General features: G+C 39.0%; 1 protein-coding gene across 4 annotated transcripts in view; it reads left to right on the top strand.

Moving 5' to 3' along the window:
* ADCY6 (adenylate cyclase 6) overlaps positions 1-19954 on the top strand; it is a 69901-nt gene that overhangs the window by 11775 nt on the left and 38172 nt on the right. For 3 of the 4 annotated variants that reach the window (XM_053455562.1, XM_053455560.1, XM_053455559.1), the window contains exons 2-3: positions 5478-5639; positions 6186-7047. In XM_053455562.1, coding sequence (XP_053311537.1) covers positions 6190-7047 — 858 coding nt within the window. In that variant the 5' untranslated portion in view covers positions 5478-5639; positions 6186-6189. The remainder of the gene's footprint in view (positions 1-5477; positions 5640-6185; positions 7048-19954) is intronic. The other variant, XM_053455561.1, reaches the window with a different exon arrangement.

Raw genomic sequence — 19954 nt, 5'->3', positions numbered from 1 at the left:
CAGACAGGCACGGTTTAATCTGGAAGAACATGTATAACACATGATTATCTAATCAACCTGCTGAGCCCTAGTTGCTGTTGTACTCCAGTTCACACAATTCTCTGCTAGAGATGCTAGGAAGCCGCAAGTACAAAGGTTGCCGGTTTCATGATTGTCTATGAGCTATTTCTGAATTTACAGCTCCAGAGCGTCGGCATCTGCGAGATGATTGGTTCATATAGGCGCTGTGCCATGAATAATTTACAACACATCTTTACAATGCTTGGAAGGACAATATCTATTCGAAGCATTGGTGCTTTGGAAACGTATCTGAGGCTGTGTTGATTATCCCGTACTTCCCTATGATTTAAAAAAAAAAAACAATTTTTTCCCCCATCCCTGATATAAATTAATTAAATGTATTGTTCCAATCATGGGAAAGTAGTGCATGTTGCAGTAGGCGTAACTGCTTTTCTGCCTCCGGCACAGCAGGGTTTTAGGTATGCCTGGTACTGGTGTATCAGGCCCAGCCGGGGCCCCTCTACTTGGTTACAGCGGGGACACTGAGGCAGGGGCCACGTTACATTACCCTGAGAGACCGCAGTGGACAGCTTGCACGTTGTGCAGACAGGCTTGAAGTAAGAGCAAGAGGGGGGAGAGGTTAGCCTATGTATGTATGTATAAGTGTGCGCTATATTGTTAAAAGTCTGTGTTGTACTGTAGTTTTAATCATTTTATGTGTGTGCGTGTGTATATGTATAATGCCGGATTGGGGGTGTGTGTATGTCTAGTGTCGGAGCCAGTGTGTGTGTGTGTATTGTGATAGCGTAAGTATGTATGTTTTATACATGTATAGTGTCAGTCAGTGTGTGTGGGTATAGTGTTGGAGTGTGTATATTTTATATATTGTATGTATAGTGCTAGAATCAGTGTGTGTTTAGTGTTAGAGTATGTGTATTTATGTATCATGCCGGAGTCAGTGTTTGTGTGATGTATGTTGGATAATGTGGTGTTATTGTGTATATATTTAAAATTTCTTCTATGTATTACATATATTTTGTGAGATCACTGCGTGAAATGTCTTAAATATGATATTTAGGTATTAAGGGAACCAAATTTGTTGATCCCTGATATAACCCTAAACTCCAACTCGTGGAACAGCTTTGGCATGCTACATAGAAAATATCCTCTGTCCTGACTTCTTTGGAACCACAGGGGCTTATTACAAAGATTAAAGTAGATCCGCCACCTTCATTGCGTTTAATATAGTGATGCGTATAGGAAATGTTTACTGCAAGGTTACATTAAACACGTTGCTGCCCTGCAGAACACAATTTTTGTATATGTGGTCCTGGCTAAAGGAGCCTTCTGGTGACCTTAATTGAGTGTCTCTTTAACAGTTTTTGGAGATACTTAGTTTCAAAGCAAGCTGCTGTGTGAGAGAACCTCTGCTTTAGACGACAGGGATTTAATTATTTAAACTACTACTCAAAAAAAAAAACCAACATGTTTTATGTGCATATACATGCATGCGTGTTATACCCATTGTACAGCGCTGCGGAATATGATGGCACTACATTTGCACACCAGGCGAGCAATTAGCAAAAAATTTATTTTATCCAATAAAAGGGTAAAATAAGGAATTTTGATATTTGCTACAAATATATATAGGGCTGGATTCTTCTTTAAGGTAATTTTAGTGGTTCAGAGGCAATATTCTGTGCCCTTGAGCTCCGTGATCGTAAAGGTACTGCTAATAATCACAATACAACTAAAAACCACGATAATCTGCGCAATTGTTACCTCGGTATATAAGCTGTTACTTGGTTCTTATTTTCCTTGGCCTTGGTAAGTTGTAAACCTCTCTCCCTCAATCACTGAAAGATATACAATCTCAAGAACAAGGGTTGATAGACCAAAACATTTTGGAAGGACAGTCTCGCTTTGGGGCCAACATACCCCTATCCATCTTTTTCCCTGTGATGCCCCTCTTTTTCTAGTAGCACAGAAACATTTTATGTGACTTTGTAACCTCTGAATAATAGTTTTTTGTGTAACCGAGTAAGGCGTTTGGAATAACAGTAATTTACCCAATTTTGTTTAGAAACGCATTTCTGCTGTTTTTGTAACATTATTGTAACTTTTAGGGCCATAGAACAGTAAGTGAGATGCAAAAATGGGCGTTGCCCTTACGAAAAAATTACTGCAGTTTTTCTGAAAACTGCAGTTTTTTGGACATGAAAAAACTGCAATACTGCACTTTTACTGCAGTATTACTGCAGTTTTACTGCATTTGTACTTCACTGTACTGCAGTGTTACTGCACATTTGCTGCACTTTTTTTTTTATATTGCAAACCTACAGTTGTACTTCAATGTACTGCAGCTTTATTGCATTTGTACTTCCGTACAAAAATAACTGCAGTGAAACTGCAGTACAGTGAAGTACAAATGCAGTAAAACTGCAGTAAATGTGCGGTAATACTGCAGTAAAAGTGCAGTATTGCAGTTTTTTCATGTCCAAAAAACTGCAGTATTACTTCAGAGAAACTGCAGTAATTTTTTCGTAAAGGGTGGGCATAGAGTGGGAAGGTGATTTGGGGCCAAAAGAGGGACTGTCCCTCTTAAAGGATGACACTTGGGGGGTGGGTACGATGCTTGGTATGAGTATATCACAGTCCTTTACATTCCTTAAAAATCGCAATAACATATGTAAACATCAAGCAATCTTTTTTTATTATTATTAAATTGTGTAAATTCAGTAAAGCTGCCTCTAACCCTGTCTCCCAAAACACAACTGTCGCTATTTGGCTATATTAAATGTTGGGAAGTATGGTTTGACTTGGTGCCTTGTGTAAATTTACTGTATTCCGAATCAATTTTTTGTGACTTCAGGGTTTTGACTTTCACTCCCATAAATGTTTTCTGAGAGTTTTGGAAAATTAGATTTAAAGGCATTTATTTATTTAAATCACATTTTATTCGGCTTGACGTTTAAGAATAAAGGAAGGTAGAGAAAAGAAGAAAGAGAATGCAAGAACCAAATCAAGAAAACACTCAAAAGGCAGGAGCCCATCATAAACCCAAAAACTAAATCCAGTGTATCATCCTTCGTACTTTCAGAAAGCTGGGCTGCATTTCATTTCAATGCTTCTCTTCTTAAATTGATAAATGAAGCATGCCTTTTCTATGTGCCGTGTGGGTGTTCCACGTACACAGACAAGGGAGACACTGATGTTGGAACAAGATGTCCAATATTTCAAGCAGTTGATTTATGGAACGGGAGGATATCTTAATGAGAAGAGAAGCCATTAAGGTCCATTTCACAACAAAGACCTCTCTTTATATCCATTCCTGTTACCCGTTTAATCTTTTTGAAAATTACTTAAGTACGGATCTGCATCTCTATTTCACATTGTCTGCTGCAGCGCTGGGCTAATTGCAGCTAAATTCTGGAGCATGTTCCGACCTTCAAATGTTAAAAACTACAAGACGCATGAATGTTACATTTTGTTTTAAGAGGTTACTATTTTTGGGCATGATTTTGTACTTTTGATGGACTTGAAAGGCAAGCTTAAGGATTTTGTTATTCTAACCACTGCCAAATATGTAACCCGGATTCTAGAAATACAACAGTATGCTTTATACTGTAAAGTGAATGGGAGTACTTTTTCAAGCCAACAGTAATCACCCCATGTCAAATGGAGACTCCGCTATACTGTACTTTTTGGTGGAGACATTTAGTCGAGATGGTAGCTTTACCATCCACCCATTGTTTCCCTTAGTAGATGCTTTCAGTAATATAGTAAGAGCTCAAGAGCAGACATTTAATTAGCATCCAGTTATTGTCACAAAATCTGTTGCTGACATTGAGTTTTAAAACTCTGAATGACAGAGGTGCCCCCCATTGTAAATATCACACCTCCATCGTGTAAAGTACTTTTTGGGGTTTCTGGATATCCCTTCTGAATGATGAAACCGGTTAACTAGTGTGTTTACTTTCTGAGAATTTTTTTCTTCTGGTTTTGTGTTTCCAATGGTAGATAAATATAAAAACAACATTAATAGATATGATTAATAACAGATTGTTGAAACTATGTTACATTAGTATTGTGGCTGCAGAGTCAACAGGCTTCATCTGTGCGGCTATTTTCCAGGATACTCTTATCTCCCAGCTACGTGAATGTTTTCTAGCTCATGTTGGCTATTTTTTTTTATTGTTAAATCTATTTATCTGATGGTACTGCGTGGTCAACAATTTTGTGTGCAAACAGATTACTGATCAACATTGGAGAATTCACATTAAATTAAAAAAAAAATTTGGTTAAATAATCCCTGATAGAACTGTCCCCCCCAAACAAAAATAATCACATGGGAGACTCATGAAATCCTCTTCTGTTCATGTGGTTTTATATTGCAAATTCAGAGGCATGTTACCAAATGTTGCTGATTCATTCTGGGCGATTAAATGGAACCTATGTGTCTAGACAGCCTTACATGCCTGATTTGGGTCACAGGTTAGAACCAGTATTAGCTCCATTATTTCATCTCAATGTTCTAGAAACATGTTGCATTTATGTATTCAAATCGGCGTAATCCACTAATCGGTAAGGAATAGTAACGAATTGTAAATATATTGTGCTCCAAAAGTTACACAAGAGATGTAGCTCAGAGTTTGTCGGTGTCAGGTAGGCCCCCATCCCAGCATGGCATATTTTTAGGATCGTCCCTGAAAAGCAACTATAGGCTAAACCGTGCCCTATACAGCAGGTTGCTAATTAAATAACCACCTGTGCTCATCTGAGGTATTAAAAAAACATTTGCACCACTGGGGGTATTTAATGGTGAAGTTGAGCACTTCAGCTTTGCATCCCCAAACAATGCATTTTCCTTTTTCTCATTCCCCTTTCAAGGGCAAAGACTGACCTTTTAATTATTTCAGGTTGAACGGCGAACTCTCATTACGCTGTGGATATCTGAGTCGATTTTACCATTCGAATGCAGAAACTGTGTCATAGATGGTGGCTAAAACTTTAAAAAAAAATAAAAAAAAAAATAAAAAAGGCCAAATACATTTTTGGCCGTTATTTTAAGAGATGTTCCGTTGTCCCCGTTTGTGTTAGTTATGTGCGTATATCTGCTCTTATGGAGAAATGGCTGGTGAAAACTTTTGGGCTGATTTTCCTTCTAAGTCCTGCCCTGACTCTTGGGTGCTGTGTTTAAAGGGACAGCCTAATGCCCTTGGCACCCTCTCTCAAGAAGAATACATACTAAAGTGTGACTAAATGGATTCTTGTTAAACAAAAAGTTCTTACTTGACACAGAAGCTGCACTCCTCCTGCAGAGGTAGCGCTCCTCCTTGGTTTGACACTTGTTGCCACTGATATGCATTAAAGTGTACATGATAGCTGGAGTGTCCACTTACGGAAAGAAAGCATTGGCCATTGTTTACAGTAACCAGTAATGTGTAATTTATGTTTCTTTCACCCATCTTTTTCAGGTGCCCTATTGAGATTTCTCCTAACTCCCCTCCAAATGCCATTGAATTAGCAAGCTCTGAATTAGAGGTCCTCCCTCACCTCTCTACTCGTCGGAATAAATGCCGGGTATCGCCCACCCAGCCAGGAGCTTCTGGGAAGCTGCCGCCTCCCACGCAAGAGGGGTAAGTTCTAGGTGCTTTGGTTCTGTTCCGTTATCTTATATGCAGTTGGATTCCCTTTAGTGAACACACTATATTTCACATCGATACATAAGTGTCCCCCCCCCACCCTAACACTGTATTCGGTGTGAGTAATAAACCTATTCAATGTATCTATGCAATAATGGTGGGGCTCGTGAGCTTCATATAGTACAGAGCAAGGAGCTCTTCATCAGACAATGAACGCGGATAAAGTAAAATAAAGAGTGAATGCTACAGGAGGGTTTAATAAATATGTGTAAATAATGCTAAAAGCCGAGTAGGTTATGGCTCAGATGTGATATTCAATTTCCTGCTTCCATTCTGTCTGTGGTTTCTAAACCAGGATAGAGTGAAGCACTAGGCTATCAATTATGTATACATCACATCTGTTTTAATGAGAAGTGTTTTATGAAAGAAGAAAAATGGGCACGTTTCTTGCATTTTATTGCTGAAAGACCATCTAATTTTGTTTATTAGCTATGTAGTAGTTTCTAATGGCTCTTGCATGTCAAAATTTCTCTCCTGCAGCAGAATGTCATGGTTTAGTGGCATCCTTGTCCCAAAAGTGGACGAGCGCAAGACGGCATGGGGGGAACGCAACGGAAAGAAAGGCAAGCGAAAGAACACCATGTTGTGTGGCCCCCGTTATATGAGTTGTCTTCAGGACCCTGAAATGGAGAGGAACAATCGCAACAACTTTGGCCTCCACTGCACTTGGCAAGAGGACCATTATGGGAAGAAGGGAACAGCAGGTGGTGACCTAGGACTTAAAAGTGTAGCCCTGGGTTTTGAGGATGGGGAGGTCAAGAGTTCCAAAATGGGTTCAACAGAAGCCGTCGGCACTGAGGACGGAGATAGACATTTGACCCCTCGGGAGTGCTGGGCAAGATTTTTGCAAGTGTTTCAATCCAAGAAATTCCAGTCTGCAAAGCTGGAACGACTTTACCAACGATACTTCTTCCAGATGAACCAGAGCAGCCTGACTATGCTTATGGGGGCACTGGTTCTGGTGTGCCTGGTTATGCTGATCTTTCACTGCACTCACGGAGAGCCTGATGTACTATATGTGTCTGTACTTGCTGTGGCCATGGCCCTGTTTCTGTCGCTCATGGTGGTCTGCAACCGCAATGGCTTTCACCAAGACTATATGTGGATTGTAAGTTACTTGGTGATTGCAGTGCTCTTTGCGGTACAGATTCTAGGGGTGTTTATGGTCACCCCACGCAGTGCCTCAGAAGGGATTTGGTGGAGCGTTTTCTTCATCTATATCATCTATACCCTGCTTCCCGTTCGTATGAGAGCAGCTGTATTGAGTGGTCTTGTTTTGTCTGCTCTACACCTCATCATCTCCTGGAGGCTAAATGCGGATGATGATTTTCTCTGGAAACAGGTAAGATGTGGCCTTTTCATGTCATTTTACTTGGTTTTGATTTTGTATCTCTTGTACCTTGGCTACATTGTTTAGTTTCCTTTGTGTTTCCATCATTGTACGCAAATTTGCCTTTGTGGTAAAAATATGGCTTATGCTGTCCTGCTTGGAGAACTGTATGTACACTCTGCTCTCTTCGTGTGTGCTTGCATTGTCCTTTGCCTACTTGGGCACTACAAGCACACACTCAGAGTGCATCCTGATGACTTCCGTCCATCTGGAAAGCTTTAAGAAAGAAAAAAATAATAAAAGGACTGCATGATATTTATAGTTATTTTTTTAACACAGAGGCCACCAGTCGCTTAGACTGATGTTTTCTAAGCGTAAGAACAATCTTGCATTTTAACATTCATGAACCGGTATAGTAGCAGAGGAATTAGGATCTCTTATGTACTACCATGCACTGTGAATTTGTAGGTAAATTGAGGTGGAACTAAACATTTTGACTCCTTGACTGAGCAATGCTGGCCAGCCCAGTCCTTTTTGCAGGTTCACAAGAGTTTCCTTTCGAAGCACACAGTGATATTGGTGTGTTAAAATTTAAGTATCTCATGTCACATCAATTCATTCACACTTGCATGAATAAACCCCTAAGTGACCGTAATCATGGTACTTTAGTAAAAGCTTCTTGCCATAACCCCATTTGGGGTAGATTGTTGGCATGCTTGAGAAGTATCTAGCTCATGCAACATTGCTGCTGGCCTCCTGGTAGTATCTAAATTTTAGGTTGGTCAAAAACTGTGTGTCTGAACTCATTTGTAGCCATTTGGCCATCCATTGCCAGTGGAATCTATTCAATGTGGAGCCCAGCAGAACAGAATCATTCGAACATCTGGCTTTCTCATGAACGGGGTCAAATATGCAAAAACAATCTTAGTCAGAATGCTACTGCTTCTTCTTTATAGTGTTTTTAAGTCCCCGGCATCTACAAAGGTTAGTTTGGCCTCTATATAGAATCGTCCGTCTTGTAAATTGCACAAACAATTGTCAACCCCTGTAACGTAGCCAGCGGAGTGGCCCTTATTTCATTTCACTTTGACATGTATGCTTTATGCGAGGCCAACGAAAGCTATGATTTCCTGTTTGCATTGACCCTTGTCGTCCCCCCCCCCGCTCGTTTCTTATATTACTCTCTGCTGACAAGGATTGTATTTGTTTGTCTCCCATTTTAGAAACCGTGAGATTTGGCTGGCATGATTTCCTTAGGGCTGGCAGTGATACGGATAATTGTACCAGTGTTTAGCCCAGAGACGGGTGTGCCCTCCTTGGTGTGAATAATAAACGGCATTTTCACAGGGTTCCCTGGAGCCAGTTCTATAAAAAAAAAATCTAAAAAAAATCAATAAGTAACAAATGTGAGAAACCAAATAATAATTAACAAAAAGTTAATGGTTATATAATATGCTTATTGTACCCAGTTACTTGAGAATATATGAGATTTCCCGTGGTAATGTGACATACACAGTTTACAGGGTTGAGTAAATAAACATGTTTTCATAAGTCCCCAATAGTTTGTGCTAGCTTCTGAATGCGTCTTTAGTATATGAATAAATAACGTTTGTTGGTATTAGGTCCAGGATGATCAAAGGAAAATGACTTTGTTGTTTTGTATAAATATGTAGCTCAGCTTAATGTATGTCATTCTTGCTATGGTGCATCACCGTGCTCTCCTCTTCAAGCTTTTTGTCAATCTCCTTATTTTATACTGGAGGCTCATCCTCCTCAATTTTCAAGGGTCATTCACGTGTAATTAACCAATTACCTGTGGTTCACTAACACAAATGTTCCTGCATCTCTTGAGGATTGTGTGTAGACAAATTTCCAGCTCGTTTTTCAGCTTCGGTGTGTGATAATCCTACCAAAGCAACAAGGGTGCAATACCATATGCGGTAACGTCTACCAGCGCAAAGCCGCTACGCTTAACAATTATATATATATATATATATATATATATATATATATATATATACGCTTGTGCTATATAAATCCATAAATAATAACAGTAATATACACTGTGGCCACTGTTAATTGAGTAGATGTAGATTGAGTAGAAGTGCCGTAATGGTCAATGGCACTTTAAAGTGCCATTGACCGTTACGCCCTATAGGACATACTAAAGTGATTCCTGAGCTGCTTGGGCACGGGGAGAAGGCAGGCTGTTGGCTGTTGCCTGTTGCCCATTGGAGTGAACATTATAACAACTACATATGTCCCAAGTGGCTCATCCGCAATGATGTTCCATCCCAGGTTTTGTTTCAATACATCTCAAGGTATTAAGTAAAATGAATGGTCCTCCTGTGGACACCCATGTAAATTACTTAAACCGAGAACCAATTCTGCTTGTCATCATATCAACCAATCAAATGGAATGACCTGCCACCTTCAGCTTTTCCCAGTATTCCTCCTTATACTGGTAACATCACTTGCCCCCCCCCCCCTGTTTTGCGTCAATTTATATCTACCCTACTTTATATCTACCCTACGACAGAAGGTCGTTGGCATTGACCTTCTGTGTCTCAGTGGCACTAGTTCTCTGGTGGTCTTTGGTCTCGGTGGCACAAGGTGGCACTGTAGAAGTAAAATGCTCCTGCACTTAGTGACTTGTTACTTTATTTGCATTTCACATCTGATGTGTGGAAACCAGGCGAGCAATTCTGTAAGAAGATACCTTTACTGTTGGTGGATAGCATCTCACACTCCTCAGCCAGAAACAGCAGATGAGGGTCACAAATGCCTCTCCGCCATTAGCTCCGTAAAGAGCTCATGAACTGTTGTGTGTTTGTAGCTTCTAGTTCAATGTGCGGCTGATATAAGTAGCAATGTAATCCCTTTTATTTATGTGTGTGTGTGTGTGTGTGTGTGTGTGTATGTATGTATGTATATGTATATATCTGTGTGTGTGTGTATATATATGTATGTATAATATATACATGACCTGGGCGTCGGGTGGTACAAATCGTGCATCCCTGCACTAAACCCCGATTATAGGCCGCACCCCCACTTTAAAGACTTAAATTAGGGGGGAAGAGTGTGGCCTATAATCGGGCCAATACGGTATTAATCCGAAGATGGTGGTTTTTAAATAGGATGTGCAGCTTGTATTTAATGGCTGTGTCCTGATTTCTTGTTCCACTGTATAACTTCTAGCTAAAATGGACCATGCATAAGCTGGAGCGCAGTGAGCGGAAAGGGAAGCCGTGTACTATCTGGGATATCCGTTGGGGTCTTCAAAAATAGAATTACCACCATATCTGGCAGATATACATGTTCTTTAGCGGTTTTGGGGTATTTCTGTAGTAACTGGCATATTGTCTTCAAAGCCACCGAGGCCATTACGTGCAAGTTTTTTAGCCAAGTGTTATGTGTATTAAAGCAGAGACTGCCATTTGCAGCTGAGACAGAAGCTGCCAATTTTGCCCCGGGCCTGAAACTCCTTTTTTGTTTCGAAACTGGAGACAATGAATTATGCTAAAAAAAAATAACCCTTTAATGGCAAATTCTTTAATATTTTATTTGAGGCGTTTTTTTCCCAAAAGCAGGTGGATTAGCTTAAAGTGTTACCATTGATGTATTTTTGGGGCACATGTGTAGTGCATGTTTAGAGGCAGACACATTTGCCATTTGTTTTATTTTGAGAAGGTACAACGTTGTGCATCTGGCTGATTAAATATCTGTTTCTAGACTAGTGGACACCTAGTAAAGCAAGGCAATCCAGAATAAAGAGACTCTTTTAAAATAGGATTTCCAATAATCGGCAGAATTCTGCTGAAGGACGGGGACAGTCTGCATCATTGATTTGTTGATGCCTATTTATCAAACCTTTTTAAAAATGTACAACGTCATAGGGGTCTCTTTGGGCATATTAAGAGTCGGTCTCTTTGGGCATATGCACTAGCTCAGAAGTTTGCCATTTCTGCTTCACTCTTCTTCCAGGAAACATTGAAAAGTGTTGGCACTTTATAATGCATAGTGAAAAATTTACCTCTTCTGCAAACACTCTAGTCGGTGTAAGCGTGTGTGTATAATATGTATAATTTTACATACTGTTTCTACTTACTATTCACACCTAAATGTATTGAGCACATTATGATCCATACTTTGTTGGGCTTCTCTGAGTTTTGTAACCTCGCTTCTGCTTTTAATATCCTATAATTCACCTGAGAGGGACATAAACACAGACTGAGTACTGTTACATATGGAAATGAAGCCCACAGCTCTGTGCCAGCTTTCTGTGCTTTGTTGACTTGCTTGACAGCTTCAGTAATAGCCCATCACAAACAACCTGCCTGCATCTCCCTCATAGAGGCATAACGCACAGAGAGTATTGCTTCTTCAGTGAAAAGGGCACCACAGAGGCCTGAAAGTGTCGTATGAGGTAGTGTGAGTAATGTGATAAGAAACAGTACGTAAATGGATTTATCAAAGTAGAGGCAGTTTATAAGAACAGGCGTTTTTATGTTACAGAAAGGGTGGTAGATAAATAAAATGGCCTCCCATCAGAGGGGGTACAGGCTAATATAGTGGGTTAATTTAAACATGGGTGCGATAGGCATGAAGCTATCCTGAAGCCAAGAGCAAGGAGCAATTTAGGTCAGAGTCTACATTAGGAAAATAGGTGTGGTTCTTATCTTCTATCAAATTCTATGTTTCTGTGTTACTATACTTACTCTTTCCCTGGCGCTAAGCCTTTGGGTTAAATTCTCTACCCGTGAAAGGCTTCACCTGTTGGTCACACGGAAGACGAATCTCATGACTGCCTGTCACTAAATACTGATGGGTTTCCCAGCGTTTGTTGGCGCATCTATATCTTTCCTACCTACCGCTGAGAATGCTAGAGAAGAAAAATACTAGCTGGGTTAATACTACCTATCCAATGTTTTATTGTGCCAATGGTAGGTGGCATCTCTAGTTACTTTTTTCCCCCCTCTGGTACTCTGTCGATCTACTAAGTCCCTGCAATGATTTGTCTTTTATTTGAGAAAATGACAGCAATTTCCTCTGCGACATCTTTAGAGATCAGGATATATAACCAGCAAGTGTGAAAATGCCCATCCCCTCAAACATTGGCCCCTTGAAGAGATGGGTTTAACATAATAAAATTACTGTGGTACTTAACTGCTGAAACATATGCTTTATTTATACATTTCACACCAAAGATAAGCTCTTTTTAAGAGACAAAGAGGTGATTTTGATGCATGTGAAAAATACAGGAAAAAGACCACACACAATGAGTGCTTCTGGTACATTTCTCATTTGTGGTTCATCCTATGCTGTCTTGTGACAAAACAAATGAGGTTTTCTCTCTTCCTTGGCTCACTATTTCACAGAAAGGAAATCCAAAGACATGTAGAAGCCGTCATGTTAATATCTTCTTCTATGTGGCTATACTCACTGGCAGGAAACAGGAGGAAATTAGATAATGTCATCTGTCAGGAGGCATCCGCATATGAATGTCAAGGAGGTCCAGTTGGGGAAGACATGTTAATAAGATGGTCAAAGCCCTCCTTTGGCCCCAGGAAAAAGTGGCTAATGTAGCGAACTTGCCCGTGGAGCATCGCTAAGAAAAAAAAAAAAAAAAAAAAAAAAAGCCAAAAGAGATATCTGGCAGGTTTGGGAGATTATATGTAACAGAACAGGCAGTGATAAGAAACACATGTCCCTAAATGTGTAGCAGAGAGCCCTAAAGCTATGAAGTCTGCATTTCTTCTCTGCCTCATGACACTTCCTCTATTGTATAAAGTCACAGAGGCAGCTTCCTCTGCGTCACTAAGGCCCTTTTGCCCCGGCTGCCTCTAAAGATGTGCCCGGGGCTCTGCTGTCACATGCCTTGTCCTCCATGTACAAGACAATGGCGGGGACAAGTGGGTGGACATCCTTTAAAGAATGGAAAGGTCAATGTCAAGGAGAGACTCTGACTAGTCAGCCCAGGTTAAGAATAACAAATCTCATTATTGCCTGTGGTTGTGTAGCTGGGAAGCACATAGCAAAAGCTAAAGGGGTAGGGAAATGCTGTAATTTACCTCACTGTTCTGTTTTGGTGAGGAACCAGTGCTATCACTACTAATGCTCCTTCAAGACCCAAATGGTGAGCTGTCCACCTATAATCCTCTAGCCCTGTCTCACAGCCCTGGTTCTCCAGTCTACTCTTCATGGTTAGGGCATATGCTTTACCAAATCAGCCACATTAAATCAATAATGGAAATTCTGTTAAGGGTCTATAATGTCCCCGATGTAATGTTAAGATATTACAAAATTGATTAACAAATTGCGCAAAGACCTTGAGGGATACCGCTGTGACTCCTGCAATGCCAATGCAAAGGGTGGTTGATGTAAGTGGTGAATAATGACCTATAGGATGTAGGTTTTTTTTTGGGGGGGGGGGTTTGGAGATGGAACTAACTGGATATTAGACAAACCTGTTGATGCCATGAGACTGAGACATTTGGAATCACGGTTTCTCAGCTGCTCTGCTTGCCAATGTTTGGCAAACATGAAACTGTAAAATTGTATGTTAAAATGTGATCTAAATTAATATTACAAGTTACAAATTACAATAGTTACAAGTTACACCAATCTTACATCTCATGATGAAGTCATCCAGGTGATTTTATATACTGGCATTTGCTTTTTAGTACAGAAGACCTTTTACACTGTTAACTGAGCCAGTTAAACTTACATTCTTGACATTAGCCATAATGGCAGCAGTAAAGGAAAAAATAAAAAAACTGGAAAAAAAACTCTCTTATTCTACACAAGTAAAACAGATCTGGCAAGTCAATGACAGCACTGGAAATTGACAGATGACAGTTGCCAGAGCTAAATGACTTCTTGTACAGGATATAACCCATGTACTGTTTAAGACTCCTCCTAATCCAAACACACTTTCACTGAATCTTAAATACAGTTGGTTGTGTATTTACGCTAAGGTGGACAGTGATGTATACGTACACATAGAAACACGCAGTAAACTTTCAGTAGACAAGGTGGTAAAGCAGTGATAAGGCATGCATGTTAATGACAATAGTAAGAACAATGATAAATGTCTTATGGATGGGCATTTAAAGCATACGCATGAAAAACTTCAGTTGAATGCCCATGTAGAAATGTACAGTCAAAAATTACATTATTTGGAATCATTTATTAACACAATATAATTTTAGCAATGCTTTTTCTGTTACGTAGTATTATTTTGCTTGTTAAGGATCCTCATACCCACCAAACAATCAGAGCTCATGGGAAAGAGGGTCATCGGGGAAGGAAAAGATGGCTTCCAGTTATTGTTCTGAATTAGATGTATTAAAACAACAAGCACATATCTCTCAAGAACCAGTTTCCCAATCCCTCTTTATCTACTATAGAAAACAACTTCCTGGCTGTATGGAACATTTGATAGTCCAGGTAAATAAATGTATGTAGTATATTCCGTACTAGAATCCACACTCAAAGGTTTGGAATTGCTTATGGAGAACATCACATAGAGGGTCCGAAGAATGTCATGGTCCCTATTGACAGTAAATAGAATGTCATATGGATAATTTCTTATTTATTCGGTTTGTGAACATCCATGTGGAAAATGTAGAAAGTGTAAGGATTTAACCTTTTTAAAGAGCTGGTCTCGAAGCAAATGAGCATGAGTAGCTTGGTGTTTTTGTTTCCATTTGCCACCTCATACAGTGATCAACAGATAACAATTATAGCTAATTACATACAGTGATCATGCTTGCTGTCTATCCGTTTCAACCTTAATTAGACAGGGAAGGTAGGAGTAGAATGAGAAGATTATTTTACAAAACCAGTAGATAGCAATACTTTAAAGGGACACTCAAGCCATCCTCTGCAATGTAATGGCAACTTTACATTAACAAAAATGACATGCAAATGCATAGAGGGATTTTCAGAATAATAATGTATTTTGTCTATCCCCCAAGCCCCAGTTATCTGCATTGCAGGAGATGTGATTGGCTGAACGTTCTCCTGTGGAGAAGTGCTCATACTCCTCACCAGCCAGCTTCAGTGATGGCTTCAGCAATGACCATCCGCCCCACTGTGCCCAGAGAGTGATCTCATTGATTCGAGTGAGAACACTTTACTGCCCCTGCTTGAAGCATCTTCACTGTTTAAGTTTTATTATTTTGTTTTTTACTCACAAATTCTAAAACCCGATGGGATTGCTTCTTGCAAGAACCTTAAAATGCCATGCGCTTAAAGAATGGATATTTAATGTAGGACATCGATAGCATCTTATAGAAGAGCATTCTAAATTTCTCCAACTCATTTCTGAGTGTCAAGAATGCAAAACTACTGTTCCCGAGTATGCGCCATCGTTAGGCTGATCGTTATTCACGCCTAACACCCCATACTTTTCCCTGCCTGCACTCATCAGATCCAACTCTTTATACCATCAGGCAGCAGTTTAAGATTGTGGAAATTTCAAACCTTTACAATAACGTTTAGTTAAAATGCCTGAAATGTCATTACTTTTTCTAAAGAGAACTTGTAAAAAATGTAAACTAATTAATGAGCTCAGACATTTATTTTTCAGGAGAAAAAAATCCCCCGCCATTTTTCTTTGTCACATCTGTACAGACCGTGAGTGGTTTAGACGTATGTGCGTATAAGTCGGTACTTTTCAGTGCTCGCTCGAAGAGGTTAATGTTGTTTATTCAATTATTAATCCTTGTTTATTTAACTAAATTCTCTGCATGTGAGCTGGGACGTACAGAGCCCTCAGTTGCACCTTTTGTGCGTTTCTCAGTAAATGAGTCTTGAGACTTCCTTCCAGCGGTTTCATGGGAATAGCTTTCTCAGACAGTTAAATTTAGAACACATCCAAGTCTTTGGCATAGTTTATTCTAAGGATTATTAGTACTGTGGAAAGCTTCCCATTGGAGTTGTGATACATGTTAAGACTGAGCTGTGCTGGCTGGGATCCTCTTTGTATTTTCAGATTGTATTGGGTCATCACCCTGGAAAAGATTTATACTTGGAACGCCGCTGTTTCAAGAACAGAGAATAAAAAAAATATATATACGAATACTCACGTATTCCTAAATACTATTCTAATAAAGAAAGCATTGAACAAACAAAAATCCCAAGATCATTTTTGTCCTTTTTTGGCAAGGCCTATCTTTTCTCATTTTTGTTTCCCAATGTTTTCTGTTTGATCACAAGTTTGTATTTAGTTTTTTTGGTTGTTTTTTTTTGTGTTAGGGTTACATTTTATTATGGTTGTATAACTTTTATGTGGAATTTGTATCTTGCTACTCACGCAGCCTTTGGGGGGCTTCTAGAACAGTGATTCTTAATCTTCTTATATAGTAACATGATTTAGTTGTTTAAGTCCATTAAAGGTACATTATCACTCAGATAGCTGAGTATCTTTTTTTTTTTCTTCTTCATTTTTGCCACTTAACGACTAGAACACATACCAATGACTAATATACTGCTGTCTGAAAACATTGTTATGGAAGACTAGAACTGTTTTAATAAAAGAATACTGCCAAACATTTCTGAAAATATGTTTTAGTGCAATAATATATTGGTGGTAGTTCCCTTTTATGCTATGATCATTAACACAATGAAAAAATAGGTTGACAGTTTATCACAATCAACCATCAATTGGGTGTAATTAAAGAAAAATGTAAATCTCGAAGGACTTGGCAAGGTTGTCCTTGTAAGTGGCAGCCTGTGTACCTAATATGACCCCCAGCTTGCCTGACAAAAAATAGTTTCTGTCGACAAATTGGATTAGGGCCTTGGACCCTCCCTATTAAAATATTTGACAGAGTGCCATAGCTGTAAATTCTAGTTTAGTCTGCTTTGTCAGGGCTTAAAATCAGCGGAGGAGACCTGGATTAGAATAGATCCAAACTATCACTGAAAAGTAAGTGAGTACGTTGGCTAAAGCCCGTAAGACGTTTGTGCTGAACACAAAATTATATTTTTAAAAGGTGGATCTGGCAGCTCAGGTTAAAGTTGTCTTGTTGAGTGTGTGGACACCCTGGTCCCTGATCCATGTAGGGCTGGAGAACTGGGTTGAGCGGTGCCCTGAGGCAAGGACTTGAGTAGAGCTTTCCGTAGTTTTGTGGTGGGAAAACACTGGAGCACTGGGATGATGGAAACAAGAGCCAGGTTCTAATTTAAGACTAGAACATCTATTCTGTGGAATAGATTTTGCATTGGCTGTTGTGTTCCTTAAAGGGGAACCTCAGCTATATTTTTATACAATTTTCTTTATTAAACAATAACTTTTACATGGCATACTTATGAAATTTAAAAAAAAAAAAACATAAAATGAACTTGATTACATGTTTCACACGAGTACCCACCTTCCCTTGATCCTCTGGTACTTGCGGCGCAAGTCTTCATGCCTTGGATCGGTGTGCCGACTGCATCTCGCTCAGTGAAGTATGTAAACCTCATTGCACAAATGTGGATGCTGCAAATGGTGTCTGACATCCTTACACAAATTACATGTTGTTGAAAAGGATTTAGATCATTATTTATGTGGGGAAAGCAGGAACTAAGGGACACCCATGGAAAATTTGTGTTGCTTCTCTTCTTCAAAAAGTGCTAGGTAACCCACTGACAACAAAAATATGGCATTTAAAAACTTCTTTAAAACCATATCCTTTGGACAATATGTTAGTGTACATATATATGTTACACAGCTTATCTGACATTTCTCCTTTTTATTAAAACTTGAACTGGAAAAAAACAAAACGTATAGTTAATGTAGGGTCCTTTCCTAGTTGGCAGCGATCTAACGTCTGCAAATGATTTTTGGTTGTTGGTCTTTGGATTAATTACTGTGGTTTTTTTTCAATACACAAAGCCAATTGATGTAGCTAAGAGTGAACGGCTCTTACTGAGGTGTTCACAGAAAACGTACAGATAATTTGAATTCTAAGGTTACAGATGTCCAGGCTGGTTGATGTGAGCATGCGGACGGAACCCGATTTGTCTGTACTTCTACCTGCTGGGGTTTTATTTTTGGAACTAGACCATCTGGTGGCAGCTGTAGTTGGATTTCATTTGGTTTAAATTGTTGCTTTCAGCCGTAGACAATATTTTGCGAGCCGAAGGGATATTTTTTTTTTGATCGGAAGTGCTTTATCATTTTCAGGTCAAACTTCATTAGGAAACCAGTGTGTTTTATAAAGAGTCACCGACCAAGATAGACAAAGGTTATGTTAGTTGAGTTAGAGTGTCTGGAGTTAGAATTATTTGTTGCTTTATATAGTGCCTCATGTTCCGCAACTCTGAGCTGTGTTGAGTTTTAGCTGTATTTAATTTAGGAATTAATGAAGGCATTTTAGCATACATGGTATAAAAGTTAATGCTGTGGGAATTTTGAGCACTCTTATGTCCACGTCCGCCTGCTTATTTTGGAAATTCTTATTCTTCGTTTCTAGAACAGCTCAGCAATTAACATTTTTTTTTATTGAATAACATTTTATGTATTCTTTTTATAGTGAAAAACATACTAACTAGAAATGTTTGCGGGGAGTCTGATTTCATTTTAATAAAAAAAAAATGAATTTGTAAAATATGATTTTATGTGTACGTTTTTTTTTCTTTGTTCTAAAGAGGCATGTTATCCTGTAATTGCAAGAGTTTAGTAAATGACTTGTATAATTCCTTATCGGTTGCATGATAAGGCAGAAATAACTTGTCATAGTTCTTGATACCGCTTCCTAGTAAGACACAAATCCATCAAATGCAAGTTTTCCAAGTTATCATTAATTGTATTGATCCAAGTGACTGCAATCCAGAATGGTTAGAAAATGCTTCGTGATTTCACTGGCAGTCACAATAATCCCTGGGTTGACATTTTTTAAATTGAGTTTCAAGGAATCCAGGTCATTCTTTAAAGCCTGGGGGTATTATTAATAATACTCCCATATTGCTTGCATGTATAGTACTGATTTGTATTAATTCACTCTTATTGGATTTTGGGAAGAATTATAACTGCACAGATAAACACAAACTTAGCTTTGTGCTGCTTGTTTTCTTATTGTATGATCTGTACGCTGTAGCTCCCTGTTTTGTTGAATAACAGGCAGAAGGAAGGAAACAGTCTCTCGAGCTGTCCAACCAGTGTTTGTGTTCTAGGCTTGTCTAGCTCATGGCTTTAGGTGACCAGTTTCAGATCAAAACCACCTTTTCTTCCTCTTTTGCATTTTGGAAAATTCTTTCTGCAAGATAAATGTATCCCCACGTATCCCCACCTATCTCCACAAAATGACAGAGCTGAAGTCATAGTTGGCCACCAACACTGATAGAGAGTTGTCTCTATTGCTGCAGGTCTCAGAAGGACCCAATGACTCATAGATGGGCTGTTTAAGCAGGTCATCTTTGTTCTAGAAGAAAGGTTATATAATTTATAGATCAGAAAATCAATATGGCATCTCTCCATTAAATACTTGTGTGTAGGTTGCCTCCTAGCTGATAACTAGCTAAACCTCAACAAATCATTAGCTAGTTTTTTCCACCTTAAGTGTTTTTTTTCTTTCTTTCTATGGGTTTCCTTTTAGCCATTTAAGTCTAGAGAAATGATTCAGGCAACATATACACATATTTAGATAAGTATTGGGCGCATTGCTGTGTGCGTGTTGGAAATTGTAATATTACTACATAATACAGCTTACCTGAACCACTTAGAGAAGTCTAATCATAATGTGCAAAAGGTAAAACTTCATCACATATACTCAAACAATTAATCTATTTCAGAATCTAAAAATTTACATTACTTGCACCTTGTCAATGACTGCTGTATCACTCACCCAATCGTCACATTCCATCCAATTGAAAACACTCATGAGTCTTCACTATATTTATTTCACGTCTGACATTAATTTTACAATGT

The sequence above is a fragment of the Spea bombifrons genome, chromosome 2 (genome assembly GCF_027358695.1).
Source record: "Spea bombifrons isolate aSpeBom1 chromosome 2, aSpeBom1.2.pri, whole genome shotgun sequence".
NCBI lineage: Eukaryota > Metazoa > Chordata > Amphibia > Anura > Pelobatidae > Spea > Spea bombifrons.
Note: the sequence above shows the minus strand (reverse complement) of the source record. Positions and strands in the feature narration are given on the sequence as shown.